The sequence below is a fragment of the Haplochromis burtoni genome, unplaced genomic scaffold, assembly GCF_018398535.1.
Source record: "Haplochromis burtoni strain Fernald_Lab_line unplaced genomic scaffold, NCSU_Asbu1 Contig_104, whole genome shotgun sequence".
NCBI classification, from domain to species: Eukaryota; Metazoa; Chordata; class Actinopteri; order Cichliformes; family Cichlidae; genus Haplochromis; species Haplochromis burtoni.
The window spans coordinates 208,774-232,530 of NW_024582465.1; the positions used below are offsets into that span (position 1 = coordinate 208,774).

The 23,757-nt window shown below is 42.8% G+C and overlaps 1 protein-coding gene across 1 annotated transcript; it reads left to right on the plus strand.

Moving 5' to 3' along the window:
- Window positions 1-179: 179 nt before the first annotated feature.
- nuak1b (NUAK family, SNF1-like kinase, 1b) lies at window positions 180-18,325 on the plus strand. Its single transcript, XM_005927788.3, has 7 exons — window positions 180-1,492; window positions 6,390-6,510; window positions 10,158-10,309; window positions 11,617-11,682; window positions 11,806-11,925; window positions 13,124-13,256; window positions 13,852-18,325. Exons 1-7 carry the CDS (start codon window positions 1,208-1,210, stop codon window positions 14,943-14,945), a joined length of 1,971 nt encoding a protein of 656 aa, XP_005927850.1. The 5' UTR covers window positions 180-1,207; the 3' UTR covers window positions 14,946-18,325.
- Window positions 18,326-23,757: the final 5,432 nt, after the last annotated feature.

A 23,757-nucleotide genomic window follows, 5' to 3' on the forward strand; every position in this document is an offset into this window, starting at 1 on the left:
TATGTATGTATGTTAGTGCTATTAGTGGTACTACATAAAATATGTGGAGGTGAACTACAGATCTGTCTGGTAGAAGGGGTGACAGTGGCAATAAGACACAAAGGGCTTTGTGGGTGGGGGGAGGGAGGTGTCACCTCCCGTGCACATGATCGCTGGCTACGCCCGTGAGACTCGGCATATCATAAAAGATGTGAGAGGGAATGATGAGGGGAGCACAAAGACAGAAGGGAAGCGAAAGGACAGGGAAGGAGGAGATCTGCCTAAACTCCGCCTCCGGTCTCGGATCCTCTCGCATTCCTTCTTCACAGCCCCTCACGCTGGAGATAGAGAAAGAAAGGGAAGGAGAAACAAGAAGGCCACGAAGAAAAAGAGGGGGAGCAGTGAAACGACCATGGCAATATCCAAAACGTCTCAGCGTGAGATAGAGTCCGATCCCAGCGCACTTTCACCACCGTCGACCCCGGCTCGGAGCATGCAGTCGCACAATAGACAGAGTCCTGATGAATGAGGAGCTTTACCTGGGCCGTGGACAAAATGAGGGTCATCTTCATCCAAAACGCCGGTTTCGTTGCAGCTTTCTCGCCTTTCTCGTGATGTTGGCAGTGTTTGGGACGACAGATGATGTGAACGAGCCAGAGCTAACCACAGCCAGATCATGCGAGTAAATTGAGGAATAAGGGGATCGTAGCAATTTATTTAGGCTGTCTTATTTTATTTTATTTTATTTTAATGGGATAGAGAGCTTGCACATATTTATAGCCAGTATAGCATCTCTGAATCGAAAGTGTGCTGAGCTTCCGGCATGCAGCCTGCTGTCGAAATCTGAATAATACACTATATTTTTTAACTATATTGGCACTAGAATGAATTTTTAACCAATGATAGAGTATGTACCAGGTTATTAAGGTCCGATCCTTTTAGACTTCCGCGCTCATGTAGTAATCCTTTAGTATATAGCAATTATTAATATGAATAGGTAGAAGGAGAGATCTCTGGCCACTATGATCAAAGCCTATTGATCAACTGAGACAATCTGGAAATGTCAGTTTCCACGTGTGTTAACATGACTGGCGTCGTTCCTTGTAATTTATTTATTTATTATTACTATTATTAGGCCTATAAGTATTATATTATCGATTTATTTTTTAGGTAGGTAGTGATATATTTAACAGTGGGAAGGCTGTTTTAAACCCTTCCTTATAGTGAGATGGAAACCGCTTATTTATCGTCGCACCGGGGGGGCACCCGTCCCGAGGCCCAGAAGGGCCAAAGCTCGGCGGGTGAGCCCTCCGCTGCACCACCACCTTCAACTCCACCTGCCGGCAGCTCACCTGAGGAGACTCCGACGAGTGGTGATGGACGGAGAAACTCGGGCGTGAAGAAACACCATCACAAGCACAACCTGAAGCATCGCTACGAGCTGCTGGAGACGCTGGGAAGAGGCACCTATGGCAAAGTCAAGAAGGCCATTGAGCGGCACTCTGGCAGAGAGGTGAGCCATTTACACAAGCAGCTGCAAACATCTGTCACGATGCTTTTAGTAAACCCAGACGCTTGTAATTCACAATACTTCTGTAACGCCCTTTAGCAGCCACTACAAACAGCACTGGTCCCAAATTAATAAGTGGTTTGTTGCTCCCAGACGCGTGTGCACGACCTACCCCCGCTGGGAATTCCCCCACCATGCTCCAAAAAGGCCAGTGGGGCCAGGGAGTTACGCTGCACACATGCAGGGCCTCACGACCGGATGCCGGAGTGCAATTCCGGCTACCGACAGACTTATGGGGACTTGTCTGACCCCCACAAGCTTCACAAAAGTTCCCCAGAAGTGTCCTGCGTCCACCCTCATTCATAATTTGTAAAGTTTTTAAGACATGCATTGCAAAGTTCAGATCAACCCCAAATTCACTCTTTTGCGAATGACCAGCATTTGACATAGTCTCAGTCTTTAAAGTAGTAGGTTACTTGTACTGTTTCATCACTCTGCACAGTGCCGTACAGTTTTTCCCTTCCCGTTTTGTTTCTATTTTTAAAGTGCCAAGTTTTTTTTTCCCCTGCATGGCTCAGTCTGGCACTTTGCGTTTCTTTTATTTGAAAGTGATGAACTGTATATTTGTGGCAGTAAACCCACCATCTGCTGTGATGTCCTTGCAGACCGGCAGATCTCTACCAACTATTTCCACATGTGGCAAAATATGACCCCAGTGCCCATTCTGGCAGGGCTTGAGGAAATTTCCACTGAAACTTAGTACAGGCCAACAATGTCCCCCAGCGGTTTCATAGCTCCTGGCAAATGCATGTTTAATAGGGGAAGGGGGGCAGCAAACCCCCTGGTACGACATTCCTGTTTGACCTGTCCCACTTGTCAGCTTCTCCTTTGTTTGTTTTTCGGCATTATTGCCATGGTAGCAAGTGTAATATGAATTAATGTAATTTCACTAGCATCATAAAACTGTGCAATTGTACTAACTGGACAGGTCAAAGTGTATTGCATGATTGTTGGCTTTGGATATCTTGGAAATCTTTTGTTAAATAATTGACAATGTTTGTCAAATAGTTGGCAAGTTTATTATATTTTTGTTACTAAGCCATAAAGCACTACTTGCCAGTCACTAAATATATAAATAAACCCAACATACTTATGTGTAAGTCAAAGAAGCTCAGTGGCTCCAGTTCTCCTATTATCTACAGCACTGAGCTGAGCTTAGCATTAAAACTTAAAATAGAGAACTATTAATACGGGACCCAAGTCTGTGCACATAGAGTACTCACCATCTCGCAGCTTATGCATATGGCACTACGCTGCTAGCGTTTACTTGACCTCTGATCCAGAGGGAGTCCCTTGTGTCCATTTGGCATGTAAACCAGTGTGGTGAGAACGTTATTTAATCATCTCAGCTGCCCTGAACCTTTTCCTGGCTTGTTCCACAGACCCAGTGAGAAGAACAAAGTGGAGAGATAAACTGATGAAGCTCTGTGTGTGTGCATGCACACACATGGGAATAACGAACGACAGATTAGATGCAAGCATATTCAGCATGTCAGTGAAAGTAGAGCTGGTTTCACCTGGAAGCCCGTTTGTTGTACAATTTGCACGCTCAGTAAAAAACACAAACACCTAACATTAAGTGAAGTGCAGCAGATCACAGAGAACTTGGTGTGGCTTTGTGGGATGTGCACAACCCGTGTTTCTGTGCATGTGTGTGAAAGGTAAAAGGAGACCTGTGGCTATGTTTCAAATAGCTGCATTAAGTATTACATGCCATCTAGAGAGGACTATAGTGAAAAGGTTATGGTGACAGTCAGGCCTATAATGGACACTGACACATGAAAGGCCATCCACAGCAGGAAATTAGATTTAGAAGGTAATGTTAATATCCTGTATGGAGGATCCATCACAGACAGGGGCTGGGGAGTTAGCAGAGATACAGGGAAGCTCACCACCATAACAAGAGAGAAACCGGCTCAGTTAAAAGGGGTAAAGAGTCATATTAATATGTGCTTAAAGCACCAGATTACATCATTCCCCAACAATGGACTCAATAGGGAGGTACGCAAAAGGGAAAAACATTGGCATTCCTCTGTTATATTCTATGTTGTACAGCTGATGAGGCATTATGATTCCTGGCTCTGTTTGAGAATACACTTCTCTGGAAAAGTGACGGGCCTCTTTCTCCCACTCACTCTCCCTCTCTCTGCCTCCTCCTAAGTCTGACTCAGACGCACAGTCAATACGACAGATGATCATGATCTTTAGACAATGCAGGGACGAGTGAGTTTGTGATGAATACTTCATCTATTTTAATGGCCTGAGAAAGCCCAGAACGATGTCAGGCTCCGCTGAAGCGAAACATGGACTTTCACTTCAAACGAGCTCTTTTGAGAACAAAGTCTGGACGACGGGAGGGGCAGACGAGGCCGCCCCATACCTGGCAGGGACCGACGTGGGCAGCAGTGCAGCGCCCGTTTACTGTGAGTGACAGTAATAGGGGGGTCCACTTAAGAACAAGCGTAGCTGCGTCAGCCAGCTCCGCCAGCTGGCAAGTAGCTGATCTGCGGTCCTGTGTAATGATCCGCATCAAGGTCAGGGCAAAGCAACATGAGGAGATACACAAAAGATATCTGGCTTTCTAGCCCAATATTGGGGAACTGTCTCATTTACTGATTTATCATGCAGTGTAGAATTAACTTCTCTACACATTTTACTTGTCTTTGTGTGTAACTTTTGTAGGCAATTTCTTAGTTCATTCTCTAATTTTAAAAAAATCAGGTATTTTTTGCATGCATCCATCCATCCCACAACAACTGAAAAAGGCAAGCTGCATTCAGCTTTGCAAAGTCAAGTGTCAGTCACGTTTTGGGGATCAGTGATAAAATCCTGATGATTTTGATGAGGTAAAGGAAAACATCAGTGTTAAGACACAAACAACTTTTCCCAATTATGAACACAGCATGTGAACCCCCTGGACCCTGGCTTGTTTATTATGGTATCATTTCTTTAAATTCTATGTAATCAAGGCATGCTCTGGAAGGCAGCTATTCCGGTTTGGGGTTATTTTTATTGATGTACACGGTAATTAGCTTGGCACTCGCTACTGCCTGTGGTTTTTCGCTGAATGGAATAAAGCTGGGCTCCACAGAATACTGCAGTTTAGTCAGGAGGACAAAAGTTTAAACTAACATAATTCAGAGTGAAAAGATGCTTTACAGACCTGATCAAAGAACAACTCGGGGCTCAATCCAGATTGTTTAGGCTACAAGAATGATGTGCTAGACCGTGGGCTCTCCACTGGTTTATTTGAAGAAGGATGCTAACCTCTCATTTATGGAGTACATAGGTTAGTGGTTTGAATGCATCCTGTTGCGGCTGACTCTTAACTGAATTGGCTTTGCCATGACACTGAAGAATCATCAAATCAAGTGTCATTGTTGACTGTTAAGCTCCTTTTAACGGGCCCATTTGGCACGGCAAGGAGTGAATCACTTCCTCATCCCCTGCTCGTTCTCCTGATACCTCCATAAAACTCTCAGCAGGCCATCTTTTCAGGCTTTTTCGAATACGGGCCATTAGCTGTGTTTAATCAGAATAACTAAACATACAAGGCGGGGGTAGTGGTTAGGGTCTTCTCGGGGACTTTTGACAAGGGAGGAAATTTGCTTTGTAAGTTAATACTGACCGATTGATGGAGGATCACTCTAACCTTCAGCTCTCTCTTTCCTCTTCTTAAAATCGGTGAACACTTAACACTTTCTCACTGCTTTTTAGGGATACATGGTGCAGACTTTATAGGCTTTTCTACCCCGCGCCTGCTGTACGTGGTTGGGATTTCGAAAGAAATTTCTCCATAGTTGTTGGAGTGGCAGTTAGTGCAGACATCCATGCACCAATTTGGATGAACGGCAGTACTTTAGAGGCTATTTGCCTAACCATTACCTTATTGCCAAATTCCTGCAAATCTAATGGCATTTCCATCAGCCTAAGCTGCACTGTGTGTTGTGCTAATGCACAGATGTTAGCTTGCTAACACAGCAAAGCAGAATAGTGACCATGACTGCTTAAATTAAACCTTATAATTATATCAGCATAGTTTTATTAGCATGAAGACTTTAGCATTTCACACAAAGCGCTACTATGTGCTAATATGGCTGCAGAGTCCCAGACTGGCTCCGAAAACGCTCCCTGTTTCCAAGATAGCGCGCCGTATTGAGTGAACTATTGAGTGACCATTATATACTGATGAGGGAATGACTGAGTCAGGGGAGTGATTTTGGACACAGGCGATTAGTTAACAACAGCTGCTCCCAGAGAAGTCTTTACTATGGAAACTGCCGTGTTGCACTGTGTGAATCTGTCCTCTGATGCTTCTGTAATCATGATGATTGAATATCAAAACAGGCCACAATGTTGGTACTTGTGTTTCAGTTTGCAATAGTTTGACCTCAGCAAGGCTTCGTAAGGTCAAAGGTTATTAAAAGTCTCTGTAGGTGGACAGGGGAGGTTTGTTTTTCTTTGATAATGAAATCAAGCATTGTGTGCAGACTGACATCTCATGACGTGCACCATGTACTGTGGATGAGCTGTACAATTTAAAGTTCACTGATAACAAATCGCATGTGACAGATAAATCTGTTGCACCTTAATCTCATTTCAGTGACTTTCTGCAGTCACGTCTCTTCCCAGATTAAATCAGCCTATTTTTCAAATCAATTTTCTTGGAAAAAAAGACAAATCTGCTTTTACTTTAAACTGTTAAATGTGACACATTCAAGATACTGTATATCTAGGCGGGGGGGTTTTGTTTGCTTGTTTGCTTGTTTACTTGTGTTTTGCTTTTTTTCCTTTGCTGCTGAAGTCACATGAGTGAAAAGTGTTTGTCCTCTCTTTCCAGGTGGCTATCAAGTCCATTCGGAAGGAGAAGATTAAGGATGAGCAGGACATGGTACACATTCGCCGAGAGATTGAGATCATGTCGTCCCTCCGCCACCCCCACATCATCTCTATATATGAAGGTGAGGGTCTTTGAATGTCTACCTGTGACAAATCATGGACACTTATTTAATTTGAACATGCAAACAAAATCACACATGTCCAGAATTCTTCCCTCCATCAGCTCATTTAGCACTCGTGGCCGAGCTGTAGGACTGTCATGTTATGACATGCAGATGTCATAATAAGTCCTGGACTACAGCTCTGGGATGTTATTAATCTTCTTCCCGTCTGGCTGCCTGGTCTAGTAAAAGTCTGGATGACTTTGACAATTTGCATCTGGATTCTTCTCTTTGTGTGTGTGTGTGTGTGTGTGTGTGTGTGTATTGCATTCACATTTGTGAAAGTTTGTGTTTATAAGAGGGGTGATATTCTAAGGGATTGCCTCTCCCACATCTAAGAGGTCACATCCCCTTGTCTTCTCTGGTCTTGATCTCAGGGCCAGACATCTGCTGATACTTAGAGACAACAGCAGCTGGGAACCAGACTATACTCGTGCATGTGTGTGTGTCTGCACATATGTGTCTGTATAAATCCCAGTATATTTATCTCAGTGTATGAACCTTTGTGTGTGTAGCTCAGGAGACTCTGGATTGGCCTCAGTCACCCGGGCTTGCTCCCCGTCTGACTCCAATCCAGTGCTATGCAGCAGGAGGAAAGACTATAAGCCTTCCCTTGGAGCAATATCAACATATGTCTACCCCAGGAAGCAGTTCACTAAATATCAAAGACTTCAAGTCAGACATTGACAACATATTTATTGTTTTGGGCCTCCTTTTTTTTGATGAGTCCTCATGAATGACCTTTACATCACCGGAAGAAAACATTAGATTAGAATTGATGGCGACTCTAAAGGTTGAACAGTTCCCATTGATTTTTTCAACATAGTGCTTGCAATTAATCATCTGATAATATGTAGTATGGGTCTGTTTTCCGTCTCCTACATTCAGAACGCACTGCAGTGTGTTTTTTTTTTGTTTGTTTGTTTTTTTGTCATGTGATTTGTGACTCGTGACTATTGTGTCAACATAGCAACAGTTTCAATGCCATTTTCAGGTTAGCTGCCCTGGCATAGCGGCTGCAGGCTGTGTGGTACTTCCCTAACTGGCTTAGCCACTGTACTTTGTTCAGTTTCAAAGTCCTTAGGTCATTATCAGCAATGTGTATATGTAACAAACATAACTATTTGTCATGGGAACGTGCCAGTAGTCGGTCAGAGGGCTGAATTACCGATGAATTTTATGTGTTTTGCAAGAGAAGGATTAAAGAACAGCCAGCTTTATAAACTCAGGCAAGCCTGCATGGTGTTTCTATGTGTGCTGCCTTCCTTTAAAAGCAGTCAATTCTACCAACAAACCTAACCAGACTCATTGCTCTCGCTCTTTGGTGTTTCTCCTCAAACCCAGCGTTTACTGTTGTGGCCTGGCCTCCGCCCAGCCTTGCTTTAGAGATGTATAGGAGGCCTAAAGATTTGTGTATCCGGCAACACCCTCTTCAACAGCCCCTGCTAACTGCCTTGTGTGAAGCAAAGCTGAACCAGATGTGTGCGTGAAGATTGATTTTTACCACTCCCTCACATTCTGCATCCATCAGCATGCTGCGTGGGGACATTTAAAGTAGTTTTTTTTTTTTTTTTTTTTGCTCTTTGCTCCTCAGGCGAAGCTATGCAGTGCCCTCCTTTTAAGAGAAATAGTCAACCCTACAAAATGCTCAAGCAGCATGAACTGATTCAGCCAGGGGGGAAAAAAACCCAAACCCTTCAGCGTGAGGGGAATCTTTAGAAATTTACCTTCTTACAACAAAATAAAAAATGATCACTCTTCTTGTGTCCCCACAGAAAATACAAAGCTAAAGCTAAGATCTTGCCAATTCTGTTACCTTGGCAGGAGTTCACTTTCTCAGTGCTGCTTCCAGATTTTGTGCTAAGCTAAGCTAAGTCGCTGACTATATTTGCAATGGTGTTAAATTTCTCAGCTAAATCTAGGCAAAAATCAGCTTATATCTCCAAATATCTTAAGTAAACATGATAAACAAAGGGAAAAATGCCCTACAGATTAATCAAAATGTGCTTGTTTATGGCCTACTTTAGAATTATCCCTCCACTCCTCTGTGTGACTCTTTGGCCCTTGTGCAAGTTTTCAACAACAGTCTATCATCAGTGCAGACACTAGGACAATAGGCGCTAATTAGTCAGATGTGAGGGCATGACCTGTGAACAAAGCCCAGTGAGTGACAGCGAGGCTTTAGTGGTGGCTGGCGTGCCCAGTGGGCTGTAACAAACCCGAGTTATGTAAGCCAGGTAATTACCTCACCGCAAGTGCTCAAAGGTAAATGGGAGTGCAAGCTGAGAACTGGCTCCCCCAGCCTAACCCCATCAAGGTTTGCCGTGAATGTCACCCCAGGTCACTCCTCTGTCCACCAATCAGAGAGCTGAGTCTGCTTTTGCCCTCCCAAGTGCTTGGCTTACATCCCGTCTGTTATTTCCCGAGCTGCCAGACAGTCACAATCAGGGAGCATTACCATCACTCAGCAACTGTGTGTTTTTGTAGAGGATTATATCTTTAAAAGAACCCCAGGAGAGGAGGGGTGGGGTGCTGAGGAAAGTAATGTGACAGACTGTGAAGGTGCTCACTCAAGAGTACAGAAAGCGGAGGCCCCCACCTCAGTGACCCTGCTGTGTGGGAAAATCAACACGGACAATATGTAGCAACATGGCTGACTGTGTTTTCCTAGCCTTTTTTCCCCTCTCTCTTCTTCTCCTCTCTCTCCCTAACCGCTGTCATACTCTTCATGCCAAGAAGCATGTTGCCAAACTGAAATTATATAGCGGATGGCTAAAAACTGACACACAATGATATGTCTGGTGAGCTGTATTTCAATGGCGATAAAAATGAAACAGCATTCCTCTAAAAATCAGCACACGTGTCACCGGGTTTATTCATTTTGCTTCGGTCGTAATAAAAGTTCAAGGTCCAAAAGAGAAAAAGCCTGCTTTGTAAGAGTAGGTACAGAAGATAGAAGAATATAGGAGTATAGCTTTGATTTCAGTTATGAGTTAAATATGAAGCAGTTTCATTACATTGCTCTTGTCAAAATAAAAGAGGATGCTTGTTGCCATGTTGAGTCATAAATCACTAAAGAACAAGGCAGTACTTAGAATAGGTACTCATGAGGCCCGCGCGTGGTTGTTAGAAATATCGGACTGTGTTGTGAAAAGTGGCAACGTGATGCAAAGCTCAAGCTGTAGCAGAACCTCCACCTGAGTCTGTGAAGGTAACTCTTTCTCCTTTTCTTTTTTTTTTTGTGGTCTGTTTTCACTGCTCTCCACTTGCTCTGCTCTCTGAGCAAGGCCTGATTGAGTTAACAGCCCCTCCCTGCTGTAGTGTTGTGAAGGAGCCAGGCACATGAGGTGGGGTCTAGGTGATGTAACCCTGGGAGAAATGTAGAGATGTAATATGTTGCTTTGGAATTTGGATTCCCAATTCCCTCCAAAAAAAACAAAGGGCGGGGTAAACGTTTTTTTTCCTGCTTTTTTACTTAATAATGCTCATTAATATTTTTATTAAGAAGGCAAAATGAACCTGGGCAGACTTAAGACGCTGTCCTCCCATACCTCTATGTTTTTGGAAAGTCGGTAATAATGTGTTGCTATTTTCTTATCATTTCTCAGTGTTTGAGAACAAGGACAAGATCGTGATTGTGATGGAGTATGCCAGCAAGGGCGAGCTGTATGACTACATTAGCGAGCGTCGGCGCCTGAGCGAGCGGGAGACACGGCGCTTCTTCAGACAGATAGTCTCCGCCGTGCACCACTGTCACAAGGTGAGAAAACTCATCCGTGCCTTCAGCTTGTGCACGCTGTGCTCTGTGTCTCTTACACACATAAAGACTTTGTTTTAAGTCCTTAATTTATCCTTCACCATTCCCCTCACACATTCAGACGCATAGCTAGTATAATCTGCCAGCCCTGCACGGTGTGCTGTTCTTGGCGCACTGGTTGTAGAGAGTCATCTGTTTCTGAGTGAAGATAGAATGCAGGCCAGTTTAATTCAGGCTTACCCTCCCATTACAGAGCAGGGCAACAAACAGGCCCTGTCTTTAAATCTGTGCTCAAATCTTGCCGCACACACACGGACTGATGTCCTGAGCTACCCCCAGAGTCATCTCCAGAGATTAAGTTTGGTTCACACCCACATCCACACCTCACTTACTCTGCTTTAAACCCAAAGATCCCATTGGCTCCCCACTTGTCACACTTTTCCCAGCTGTAGATAGGGATGATGTCATAGTCTTCAGCTAGGGGACTCCCAGACTAATCTCTATAAATACTCCCTTTTTCTTTTTAAAAAAAAATAATTTGCTTTCATTATCAGACTCTAAGTCATGGCCGCGGCGCTAAACAGGACGTCCTGGCCTGAATGTCAATTGTCCATTACCTGTATATCTTCCCCAAAACGCCAGCCTTTGCCCCCAGAGGCTAAGTTATCAGATGATAGACGATTGGTTCACAGATTGGTCCCAGACAGCCATGAATGATGAGTCATTACCACCAAGCGCAACCCCTTGCTGGGTGGGGTGGTGTGAGTCACAGGCACAACAAGCAACCAACCACTTCTTCCTTGTGTTCACCAATCAGAGTCATGTGAAAATGAGCACCGTGTTAGACAGTCACCGACAGGAGATGCAACGCTGAGCTGCGCAAACAGGCGGGGGGTGACGGATGAAGTCACTCCTCTGCATCTGAGCTGGGTTCTGTCTGTCTGCGTACCACATGTTAATTCCTGGATTTTTTTCCCCAACCCGTGCATTAACAGCATAGTCGCTGTTTTATCCCATGATGCTCTGAGAACATAATTCATACTGGGAGATAATTACAGGCTCATGTTTATGTCACACATTTGAGCTGATTTAAAAGAAAGTCCCAGCAGATGTCAGCTTGAAGATCTTCGAGGGGACAGGACCAATTAAAGAGTACTAAGCCAACAGGCTGTCTTGATTTCCTCAAGCTATCTTTGTCAAAGTAAATCACACATACATACAAATGCAATGGACTGTTTATTGCTTGGAACCCTCTTTAATGAAAAATGAGCTGATGCATGCATCAATCTTTTTCTTTTTTCTCACTGCAGAATGGAGTAGTGCACAGGGATCTGAAACTGGAAAATGTGCTACTGGATGAAAACTGTAATATTAAGGTAACCTTGCCTCTTGTGATGGTCTGGGATGTGTTGGCAGCCAAAGCCTTGACTCAAATGATCTTTGCGTGAGGGAAAAGAAATAATATGACCTGAAATTCTAACTTGGCCTTGTGTTCACAGATTGCTGATTTTGGGCTGTCCAACCTCTACCATAAAGACAAGCTACTGCAAACCTTCTGCGGTAGCCCCCTATATGCTTCACCGGAGATCGTCAATGGGAGACCATACCGTGGCCCGGAGGTGAGTCTCAGCGGAAATAGAAATTTAATCATTTATTGCCCTCCCTGAAAATTCATTTTGGGATGAACCGCTAGTGATTACAATCATCATGTAGTCAATATACAAACTGGTGGGTAGACTTTCTTCTCAGGCCCTTTGATGGGATTAGTCCATAGTCCAAGGGAGGTCTCTCTCTTTTGGGTCAGCATCCCTCCCCTGTCCTCCCTTTCCTACAATATTCAGGGGTCTTTGAAGTGAGGAACCAGGGGATCGTTTTTCTCACTCTGTCTTCAGATTAACTGGATTGGAATGAGCTCCCCAGCCTCAAAGCGCAAGCGCTGTCTAAACAAATACTTTTGGTGAAAGAAACAGTGAAAATGTCTCCCCAAAACCACTCATTCTGCAAGTGCAGAGTCACTCCGAAGGGCGTTGTCACTACAATTACATCAGATGGATAAAACAAAGCAACAAGGAGGAGGGGGGGGAGATGTTGAATTTTTAGATTTCGTAGTCAAACCGTTCAATTTAGTGCGATTCACTGTAATTTACTCGAGAGTGCTAAAAACGAAATTATAGAACCACAGCTGGGATGAGGCCACAAATTACAGCGAGCAAAGACAACAAAAATAGAGCATGACAATAGTGAGTGGCCTGTCGCATACTCAGGAATGGACCGACGATGACACAAAGAGTGAAACATTCACGATGCTGGTCATTGATTACGTCTCAAAACTTTAGCTGCCCTCATTAAAATCACAGCCCACTGTATCTGCCCCCAACTACAGTCTGTACACTTATTCTGTGCCATGCTCTTTGTTTCTCTCTCTCTCTCAGTCACACAAACACACACACACACACGTCAACTGCATGTCTTTAGCGACTGTCAGGAGCTCAGCATATCACAGTTGCTATCTCTGCTGGTCTCATTACCCTCTTCCGCTCCCACCACTCTGCACCTCCTCAAAACACCAAGTGTTATGTAACATTTTTGAAAGCCACATTACATTGTGAGAGAGTGTAATGTGTCTGTGCACAAACAAGTCATGGCCCACCAAAATACCTGCCGTTGTCATTATGTCTTTGAGAGGCCTGCTGGAGAAACAACATCATATCATATTGCTTATTGGTGTGTAGAGTAACTCAAAGCCCAGTCTACTCAGCTCATTTTACAGCATCCATTTTTTTAATGCCATGAATCACTAATCACTGTTTCCTCCAGGTGGACAGCTGGGCCCTTGGGGTGCTGCTGTATACCCTGGTCTATGGAACTATGCCGTTTGATGGGGGAGACCACAAGAACCTCATTCGCCAGATTAGCAACGGCGAATACAAAGAGCCCACTCAGTCCTCAGGTACTGCTGGAACTTTTGGCTCAGCTTGCATTCCTTTTGGTTTGGGTCATGTTAGGAAACACACCTGATTTCAGTGCGCTGTGTAAAACAATAGCATAAACTGTAATTGGCAAATCTAATTCAGCTGTGCTGCAGATAGAAACCACGAGGACTCTTTTTCTCATAAATTCCAGAAGAATATGAAAGCCTTTAAGATGTTTGTTCATACGCTGTTTGGGGAAGCATGGATCAGAGAGCTCTGGATGTTCACATGTAGTGGATGCAAATTGCATTACACATGATAAACAGTGACGCTTTTATCCAGACAGCATAAAGAAGCACATCTTAGCTGAGCAACAAGACATTATACTTCCTATTCATTTGCTGGTAACATGATTTTTGAATAAACTACAATGGAAACAAAATATAACTTTTTGTGCTAAAAAGAGCAACTTTTTGTGGAAAAAAAATACTCTTGAAAAATACTCAGTGATTCATGTTTTTGGTATAGGTGTAACAGTCTTTGAAATGAAAAAGCAATAGCATATGATTTTAGTATTTGTATGTCAAATAATGTGCAGCGTGAAGCACTCAACAGATCTCTGTTTACTCCCAGATGCCCGTGGACTGATCCGCTGGATGCTGATGGTGAATCCTGAGCGTCGAGCTACAGTGGAGGACATTGCCAATCACTGGTGGGTGAACTGGGGCTGGAAGAACAGCGTGTGTGACTGCGAGACCCAACGCGACCACGGAGGCTCGCCCATGCTGGCCCGTTTCATCGACTGGCAGAACCGCACTGAGCCACGTGGTTCTGGAGCCAAAGCTGCGGCCATGCCCCAGCTGCTGCGCCAGAGGCCCAAGAAGTCCAAGAAGGAGAATGTTGAGGCAGGACAGACGCACAGTGGAGGCGAGGACAAGCCAGGTCTAAAGAGACCCAAAGGCATCCTGAAGACCAGGGTTACCGAAGAGCACCAATCTGTAAGTCCTGAAGAGGTGGAGCTGGGTCAGGTAGCGCTGCCTCAGCAAGCTGAAGGTGGAGAGGAGGCGTCCAGCCCAGACCGAGAGGAAGAGGAGCCGACGCTGGGAGGAGTCTCCCCAGCCAAGATCGTGCCGTCTCTGCCCAAAAAAGGCATCTTGAAGAACAACCAACAACGGGAATCAGGGTACTACTCTTCCCCAGAGCGCAGTGAGTCCTCCGAGCTTTTAGGGGGCGCCAGCATGTCTCTGCTAGCCACCTCCCCACCCAAGAGAGCCATGGGGAGAAAGGGTATCTTGAAGCGAAATGGCAAGTACTCCACCTACAGCGGGCCTCCCTCATCAGCGACGGTGGCCGGAGTCCTCGGTGAGCCTCCTCCATCGACCGACTCTGGTTTGTCCCGCAGTCAGAGTCGCCCCTCCAGCATAGTGGGGGAGGACAGCTCCGTCCTGTCCCTGTCACCCAGCTCCCTCAGCGGGGCCGAGTGGCATCCTTCCACACCCCACCTCCGCCCAAACATCAGGGCTTGTGTCTCGGCTGAAAACCTGCTGCAGCTCGCCAATTTTAAAGGCTTCCAGGCAGCCCCGCCAATCCAGGGACACAAATTCAGCCGCGGCCCCAAAACAAAAGGCTCCCCAGGGGACAATGGCAGCTTCTCCTTGTTGGGGGACCTGGAGGACATGACTCAGGTGTACCAGCAAGCCCTGGACATCAGCAGCAACCTCAACTAATAGATGGGTGGAAGACAGAGAAGAAGAGGGATTTTAACACGAGTGTGTGTTTGTGTGTGCGTATGTGTACAGATGTGTATGCGTGACACTAACGACCAGTGCGTTACTGGGATCGGCCTTTCGTAGCTTGTGGCTTTTTCAAATGGGGTTGAAATCTCGATGGAAAAGATGCGTCGCTACACTCGCACACACGCACTCACACACACGCAGGCACACTTCTCTGGCTAGAAAACATTTAGTTAAGGTTTTCTGTGCAGGAGAGAGACAGAGCTGGCATGAGAGAATGCCACCCAGTCAGCTCTCTTGGCCCGCCCATAGACTTTGCTGTGTTCAACATGTTTACATATTCAGCAAGAAGGCAAGTTAGAATCACAAATGCAGCGATCAGAAACTGGTTGGCTCTGCTTAGACATCACCCATTTCCATGTATGAGTTTACAACAGCACCTTAGAACTCAAAACGGAGCATATGCTTTTGTGATCTTTACTTCCTTTAAAAAAAAAGAAAGAAAGAAATGAAACAAACCAGGGTCTTGTTCCAAAAAAAAAAAAATAGCATTGCTGATTATTTATTAATATTTTGTAGCTTTAGTTTTAAGTGCAAAACTGGTGGGCGCTGGCTATTACTGGAAGAGTCCAAAGCTCCTTGTCTCCAACTGTGTTTGTGGAACTGACATATATAATTATGTTACTCGGTGACGAGAAACATCTATATACCCCAATATATAACTGTGTCTGTGTATGTACAACACGCAGGCAAGTATACCTTCATAAAAGCATATGTCCTATATATGTTTATGATACTAGGAAATATGTAGGAAGTGCCTTTTTTTGATTCATAATACAAATTATGTATGTCATTTCCTTAATGTGGAGGGAAAAGCCAGGCCAACCTGTCACCAGTTGTGCTTTTTTGTATCATGTTGTTTGTGAATGTAGAGAGACCCAGGGCCTTCATAGCACAGCTGACTAACTACTTACTCCCTCCCCCCCATCAAAGCCCATTCCTTCTACACAGGTGAAATTACACACAGATATACCAGCATCTACAGGCCAAGAAAACAAAAAACCTTCCTCCGTGGTCTTTGTCAGTGTTAAAGTTTGTAGTTTGGTTTGTCGGCAGTTAAGGCCTGGTTGAACATACTTTTGTTGGCAGGACAAGAGGTCTGGAGGGGCTCACCTAGTGGGACATCTAGTGAAGGGAGATAGCACAGACAACATCTCACAGTCCTGGAATGTGTCTGGCTATAGCCCTAGTTCTTTCACATTTTTTGGGCCTACCTGAAAAAAGTAAGAGGTGTTTCTTTCTTTCTTTTATTTATTTATATTTTGGGGTTTTTTTCACTAAAGAAGATTAGGTGCTTTCCATTGCTGGGCTGGTTAATATTTTACCCCAAGCTCTTCAAAGGAGCTAAGTAAGGTGGTTTGTTTTAGCTCGCTGATGACGCAGCAAATTCCTCAGAGGGAGGCAGGAGACGTGCTGGTGCTAGAGATCTGTACTGGCCCCAGCCCGAGTCAGCACAGGTGGGATCTGCGGTCAGTGCTCGGCCCCTCCAGCTGTGTATACTAGTTCATTATGTCAACCAAGCACAATTAGCCAGCTATTGTTTTCATTTGAGCGTGAGAGAGAGGCGGCGCGTAGAGACTTATAGCTAGAGGGAGAAGAAAGGTGTGAGAAAGAGTGATGCATGGAGCAGTGGTGAGATTAGAGCAGTCTTTCCTGTAAAACGCAGAAAAGGTCGAGGTGTTAGAATAGTTTTAGTTTTTGAAGGCTTTGTAACGTAGACTAGTGAAAGTAAAGAAAGTGAATAGAAGGAGCAGAGGAAAAGTTTTTGTTTTATACCAAAGAAGTAATGAAACTGACAATGATTCAGGGGAATGGGTGAGTCAGGGGCTTGTCAGAGTCCTTGCATTTTTCTTAGGAATCTCCCCAACCCCCCCACGGTGTATGAAATCATCCCCACATTGACTTGACCTGCTTTATTTTTCTTCTGTTATTCCCTAACAGAGATGCTGGAGGCTGTTGATATAGCTTGTCTTGAGGGTCATTGTGTGATCCCAGTCTTCTGTATGGCCTTAGAAATTGTGATACACTTTTCAACAGCAGCAAAAGAAATGTCAAAAATTGGAGAACGATGACTGACATCATCCGATACGTTAAATGATGTGAGTGGAAAAGCATGTCGTGGGGGACCCCAAGGGAAAAAGATCAAGTGTTGAATGTTTTCAGCGGTGGCATGTGCGAAGAAAAGGTCCTGGGTTCTGACTCAAATGAAAGACCCACTGCGTATTATATTGCATTTTATTGCCTTTTGTATTGCATTATATTGTCAACTGGATTTACAGTGAGAAAATTATACTATGTTAGTATTTTGTTTTATTATGCTTCTGTTTTTGATTTTCCAAAATATAAGAAATGTTTTTATTGCTTTATGTTATGGCAGAAAAAAAATACTTCCTTCCTTGAAGTGTCACAATTTCTCTCCAAAGGAAAAAAACAACAACAAAAAACAAACAAAAACAGCCAAATCTGGTGTGAAATTGGTGAACTCGCACACATTTCCCCCTGTTTTTGGAATACCCACAGGTGAAAGTGTTAGCTGGAAAAAAGAGCAAAAGACTGACATTTTTACTAATAGCTGACTGCAAGAAATTTTTATTTTCACATCTACCAAAGCAGGGGAGGCTAAATATGCTGGAACAACACCAGGAGGAAAAAGAAAAAAGGAAATAAATCAATGGAAAGAATCTGATGATAAAACATTAACTCTGCCAAACTGGAAATAACTGGTGCATATCTGTTAGTTAGCAGAAATTCTAATCATAGGAAAACTTGACTGGATATTGTTATGACAATAATAATAAATTAGTATTTTATGTTATTTAAGCATTATTTTGGTTACAGCTTTTTACTATTGCGGGATATTGCCAAAATTTCTTTTATTGATTTTATTTGTTTTTAATCTGTGGGTGATCCTGGACTGCCAAGGTATTGTAAGTTGCGTGCCTTTGGTATCTTTCATGATTTTTTTTCTTCTTTTTTTAAATTTGATAATGAAAATTATTATCAATGTGGTTTTTTTATACTTGTATTTATTGATCAAGCCATTTAAAGTTGATGTCAAAGTACTTCATGTTCATGCTTTGACCTGCTTAGGACTTTAGTGTTTTGTGTTCATGACGCACTGCACACAGAAATATTGTTGCTTCTTTAAAATAGAGTTGTGTCATCTCATTGTGAAGGAGGTGGTCAAGTATCTGAGGAGAGACAAATCAATAAAAGTTCCTGAAATCCTGTAGAATGTCTTAATCTGTCAACTCGGGTCAACACGATGCCCCTGTAGTACTGTATCAACTCAAATAAATGGATCTTGAAGGTAATATGTGTTTTGTGTGCTTTTTGCTATGCATAGTCTTTTTATTCTAGAGCTTTGTCAAGTCAAGTGGCTTCAGTCATTTAACATCAAGATTATACAGGATTCATGCAAGGAGAACATTTGCATTTAAAGTTAAACAGTAATCTATATAGTCGCTATCTATAGAGTTCCAAAAGCTCCCTTTAACACATGAATGTCTTCAAATATACCTTTTTTTGGCAAATTATTTCTGGTTTATCCAGTGGTTGAACTGGATATCCAGAGTCTTTTTTTTTTCTTTCAGTAGGACACATGTTAATTAAACTAGTGAGATGGCCTCATTTCTGTTTCCTTATTAAGAATGTGTGACCCAAAAACTTTCACCAGTGGATTTAAGATGTCAGCGGCGGTGTCCTGTTTTCATCATTAGCTTCAAGTTAATCAGTCTGAATTTGTGGGGTCAAATCATTGGGGTCAGAATGGCTAAAGTATACTTTTTTTTGGACACATTTTGAAAGTTTTTGCCAAAGCTTCGAGAGCTTTTCAGAGTAGGTCGCCAGCCTGTCAAAAGTCGAGCTACCGATGAAAATGGGCCATTCAGGGCACTGAATTCAGCCAGTGTTTCCACACAGCCTTGGCTGCTGTAGTGAAATTAACTTGATGGTTGTTAAAGTGATACCCCACCCAAAATCTGTTTTTCAGGCATTTAAAAGACACTCCCAGTGGGCTTCAGCTGTGGTTGTAAAATAGAACTGTGGTTCTAGTCAGCCTGAATTTACAATGAATTCCAATACTAACCTTTTTTTTTTTTTTTTTTTTACAGTGGAAACGGAAATCACATGACCAATAGGAAGATCACACACTAAATAAGGCTGTCTGGCCCATTAGTGGTTGTAGACATTGATTTATCCGCAGTACAGCACCACATCCTGCTTTTACATTGTTCAGAAGAGCTCACTGTCTAGATGCTGTTTAGTTTCTCAAGAAATCAAGTTCTACAGCATCTCTAAAATGAGACAGATTCAAGTACTGGGATGCTGTTTTACTTTCTAGTCAGTACTGGTGAAGTAATCTTGAAGTAACTATTAAGTATTCTGCTTCAGTGAACAGTGTTTACTGTTTTGTGCTGCAGACTGAGTAGTGAAGAGTTAATTAGACTGACAGTTATAAACCAATTCATTACATATTTGTTCACTAATATAGGATCTCCTAGTTGGTCCTGTAGCAAATATTCTTTATCTACCATCCATACCACCTGGATCAGAAATTATTGGTTAGATACTGATGATCGTCTCATAACTAATAAGTGATCCCTGATATATTTCTCACTTGTACTATCTTTCTTCTTTAACCAAGGCACTTTTTTGTGTCTTTCACTCTATTAGAGGTAGTTCTCCTTTATTGTCATCAAGTCTCTCAGGTCTCTGGTTTCCATTATGATTTCCTATTGTAAAAGAGATAATACATCTAGTCTTGTATGACTGATTGATTTATGAAAGAACAAGGCAAGTGATAACTGCGGAAACGCAAGTGTGAGCTCAAGCTATGCGGCCTCTTGTTTTGCCAACTAGACACTGATAGCTTTTGTTTCCAGCTGATTTGGGTTGACGCGCAGACAGAAACAGACATACTTGTGGTATGAAGGTTATCATTCGCTGTCCATCATGGTCACAACCAAAATGAGTTTCTTGCATGCCTTTTTTTCTTGACTTTCTCTGCTCTTTTGTCTCTTTATGCCACAAAAACCCGTATTAGATGAGACCATCTGCTTCACCTTTGACAAGCAAGCAGTAGAACAAATATAAAACCATGACAGTAAAATCTGTCACCTGATGTCCCAGATCTGTGAATCTTTAACAGTGAACGAGGACTCGCCACATGTTGACGATCTTTGTACACCAATAAGGCAAATCATGCCAAATGCAGGGCTGGCTTACCTGAAAATGTGGAGGAAATGCATATAAAACAAATCCTCTGGGTAACTGTGTGACAAAAGTGTTGACATTACATGCTTAGCGAATAGTATTGTCTTTTTTTAATCCAGCAGACTTGGAAAAAAAATCCAAAAAGTCTGTATATATATATAAAGATACAAGACACAGACATACTCGTCACAACTATAATACATACATCAAAGCACTTGAGAAACTGATTCACAGGATTTGAAACTGCTTTAACATGGCACAACTGAGGATTCTGCTGAAATCAGAGTGAGAATCTCCAGTGAGATAATGGAGCTAAACATGCACTATGCTCACCTTAAAATATTTAAGCTCACACATAAACACTGAATCAAGTATATTCACACCATAATACAGTTTCTGCTTGATAGTTTGTCAAAGCAACAATTTTCCTGTTTCAGTAAAGAGTTGAGGCAATGCAAGAGAAAAGACAGACAGTTTTTAGGTGAATATCAAGCTCACTTTGGGTTTCTGATGCTTGCTCAATAACCGAGGTAGGGAAATCCTAGTTTTCAGCAGGAGAAACATTTCATCACTCATCCAAGTAAATCCGTGAATGTGTGAAGAAATATTTCTCTTGCTGGAAAAAAATACAGCCAAATGAACTGTCGATCAACAGAAACATCAGAATCAACTGTCTGGGTACCACTTAGAGTTATTTGTGAAAGAAAACAGCAATAGCAGTGAAGCGTAGATCCACTGAAAACAAAAGACATTGAAATATAAATTGTAAATATGTCATAGGAAGTGGAAAAAATAGCATAAGAAGTACTGGTGGTGCCACTTATAAAACATGCGAGGTACATAGAGGTAATTAGACTCACATTAAAAATAAACACCAATATCAATTTTTTTAAAATGACCAAAATCACATCTATATGTTCTATAAATCTTTATTTTCTTACAGGATTATAATGTAATGTTATGCAAGCGTCCAATGGAGCGTCTTTTGCATGTTTGTGCTCCATCTATAGGAGCACAGTGCACTACTGAATACCACTGATCTATGTTATTTGTATAAAACATATCCTAAGTGTGACTCACTAGACACACCAGGGACTTCGCATCAGTTACACTAGTATTACAGGGAGTGCAGAATTATTAGGCAAGTTGTATTTTTGAGGAATAATTTTATTATTGAACAACAACCATGTTCTCAATGAACCCAAAAAACTCATTAATATCAAAGCTGAATGTTTTTGGAAGTAGTTTTTAGTTTGTTTTTAGTTTTAGCTATTTTAGGGGGATATCTGTGTGTGCAGGTGACTATTACTGTGCATAATTATTAGGCAACTTAACAAAAAACAAATATATACCCATTTCAATTATTTATTTTTACCAGTGAAACCAATATAACATCTCCACATTCACAAATATACATTTCTGACATTCAAAAACAAAACAAAAACAAATCAGCGACCAATATAGCCACCTTTCTTTGCAAGGACACTCAAAAGCCTGCCATCCATGGATTCTGTCAGTGTTTTGATCTGTTCACCATCAACATTGCGTGCAGCAGCAACCACAGCCTCCCAGACACTGTTCAGAGAGGTGTACTGTTTTCCCTCCTTGTAAATCTCACATTTGATGATGGACCACAGGTTCTCAATGGGGTTCAGATCAGGTGAACAAGGTGGCCATGTCATTAGTTTTTCTTCTTTTATACCCTTTCTTGCCAGCCACGCTGTGGAGTACTTGGACGCGTGTGATGGAGCATTGTCCTGCATGAAAATCATGTTTTTCTTGAAGGATGCAGACTTCTTCCTGTACCACTGCTTGAAGAAGGTGTCTTCCAGAAACTGGCAGTAGGACTGGGAGTTGAGCTTGACTCCATCCTCAACCCGAAAAGGCCCCACAAGCTCATCTTTGATGATACCAGCCCAAACCAGTACTCCACCTCCACCTTGCTGGCGTCTGAGTCGGACTGGAGCTCTCTGCCCTTTACCAATCCAGCCACGGGCCCATCCATCTGGCCCATCAAGACTCACTCTCATTTCATCAGTCCATAAAACCTTAGAAAAACCAGTCTTGAGATATTTCTTGGCCCAGTCTTGACGTTTCAGCTTGTGTGTCTTGTTCAGTGGTGGTCGTCTTTCAGCCTTTCTTACCTTGGCCATGTCTCTGAGTATTGCACACCTTGTGCTTTTGGGCACTCCAGTGATGTTGCAGCTCTGAAATATGGCCAAACTGGTGGCAAGTGGCATCTTGGCAGCTGCACGCTTGACTTTTCTCAGTTCATGGGCAGTTATTTTGCGCCTTGGTTTTTCCACACGCTTCTTGCGACCCTGTTGACTATTTTGAATGAAACGCTTGATTGTTCGATGATCACGCTTCAGAAGCTTTGCAATTTTGAGACTGCTGCATCCCTCTGCAAGATATCTCACTATTTTTGACTTTTCTGAGCCTGTCAAGTCCTTCTTTTGACCCATTTTGCCAAAGGAAAGGACGTTGCCTAATAATTATGCACACCTGATATAGGGTGTTGATGTCATTAGACCACACCCCTTCTCATTACAGAGATGCACATCACCTAATATGCTTAATTGGTAGTAGGCTTTCGAGCCTATACAGCTTGGAGTAAGACAACATGCATGAAGAGGATGATGTGGACAAAATACTCATTTGCCTAATAATTCTGCACTCCCTGTAGGTGCATGGTGTCACCATTTTATACGCCAAGATTTCACTCATTTCTAGAAAACCTACACAAACAACACCAATGAAATGAACTTACTATAGTGAGTTTCAGCATTATGAACACAGGCATGGGAGCAAGTAGAGGTGCAAAACCCAGTTTCCCAAATTGCACAAGAACACTAAAGTCTGAAATGCTCTGGATGCATTAATGTCACTATCTGTGTAGTAGCCTTTTGGAGGGGTGGGGGGCAGTTGAAAATTGACAGAGTCACAATAACACCAGACAACATGGAGTACACAGTTCATGTCTGGCTCGGGGAAGAAACAAGAGTGTCTGTTTTTAGGACTTGGAGACTCAGTTGATTGTCAAGGGAGAACATTGCTGCTGCTGGGTTAATTTGATCCACATTTTGCAAGCGGGAGTGGGTGGGTAGTTGGAAACTCTGCAAGTCTTTCATGGCTTTGGTATTGATGAGTAGGACTTTACCCCTCGCTCGTGCTGGCCAGACACAAGCTGCAGGCACTGGAAGATGAAAAAAAAATACATACATACTTCTACAGTACAGAGCAGGATCCTCACACACAGACACACACACACTGAAACTGTTGTTCTAAGTCTGAAATTTTCTTTGTAAGCAAGTCTGAGCTATAAAAGCAGGAGTTAAACCTTCTATTTATAAATCCCTCCTACATCAATACGCATTTTTTTTCATGCTGACAGTAAACTTCAGAAAATTGCATCAATCATTGTCTAAGGTCATTGTTTCTTTTGGGAAGCTTTCTCAGAAGGAGGAAGCTAATTGTTTCTGGAACAACCACAGGCCTGTTTTTTGTTTTTTTGTTTGAATGCAAATTCCAG

Coding starts and splice junctions, on each gene's coding strand:
- nuak1b (XM_005927788.3), top strand. CDS start 1,208: ATGGAAACCGCTTATTTATCGTCGCACCGGGGGGGCACCCGTCCCGAG. Junction 11,683..11,805: donor ATGAAAACTGTAATATTAAG/GTAACCTTGCCT, acceptor TTGTGTTCACAG/ATTGCTGATTTTGGGCTGTC. Junction 11,926..13,123: donor GACCATACCGTGGCCCGGAG/GTGAGTCTCAGC, acceptor TGTTTCCTCCAG/GTGGACAGCTGGGCCCTTGG.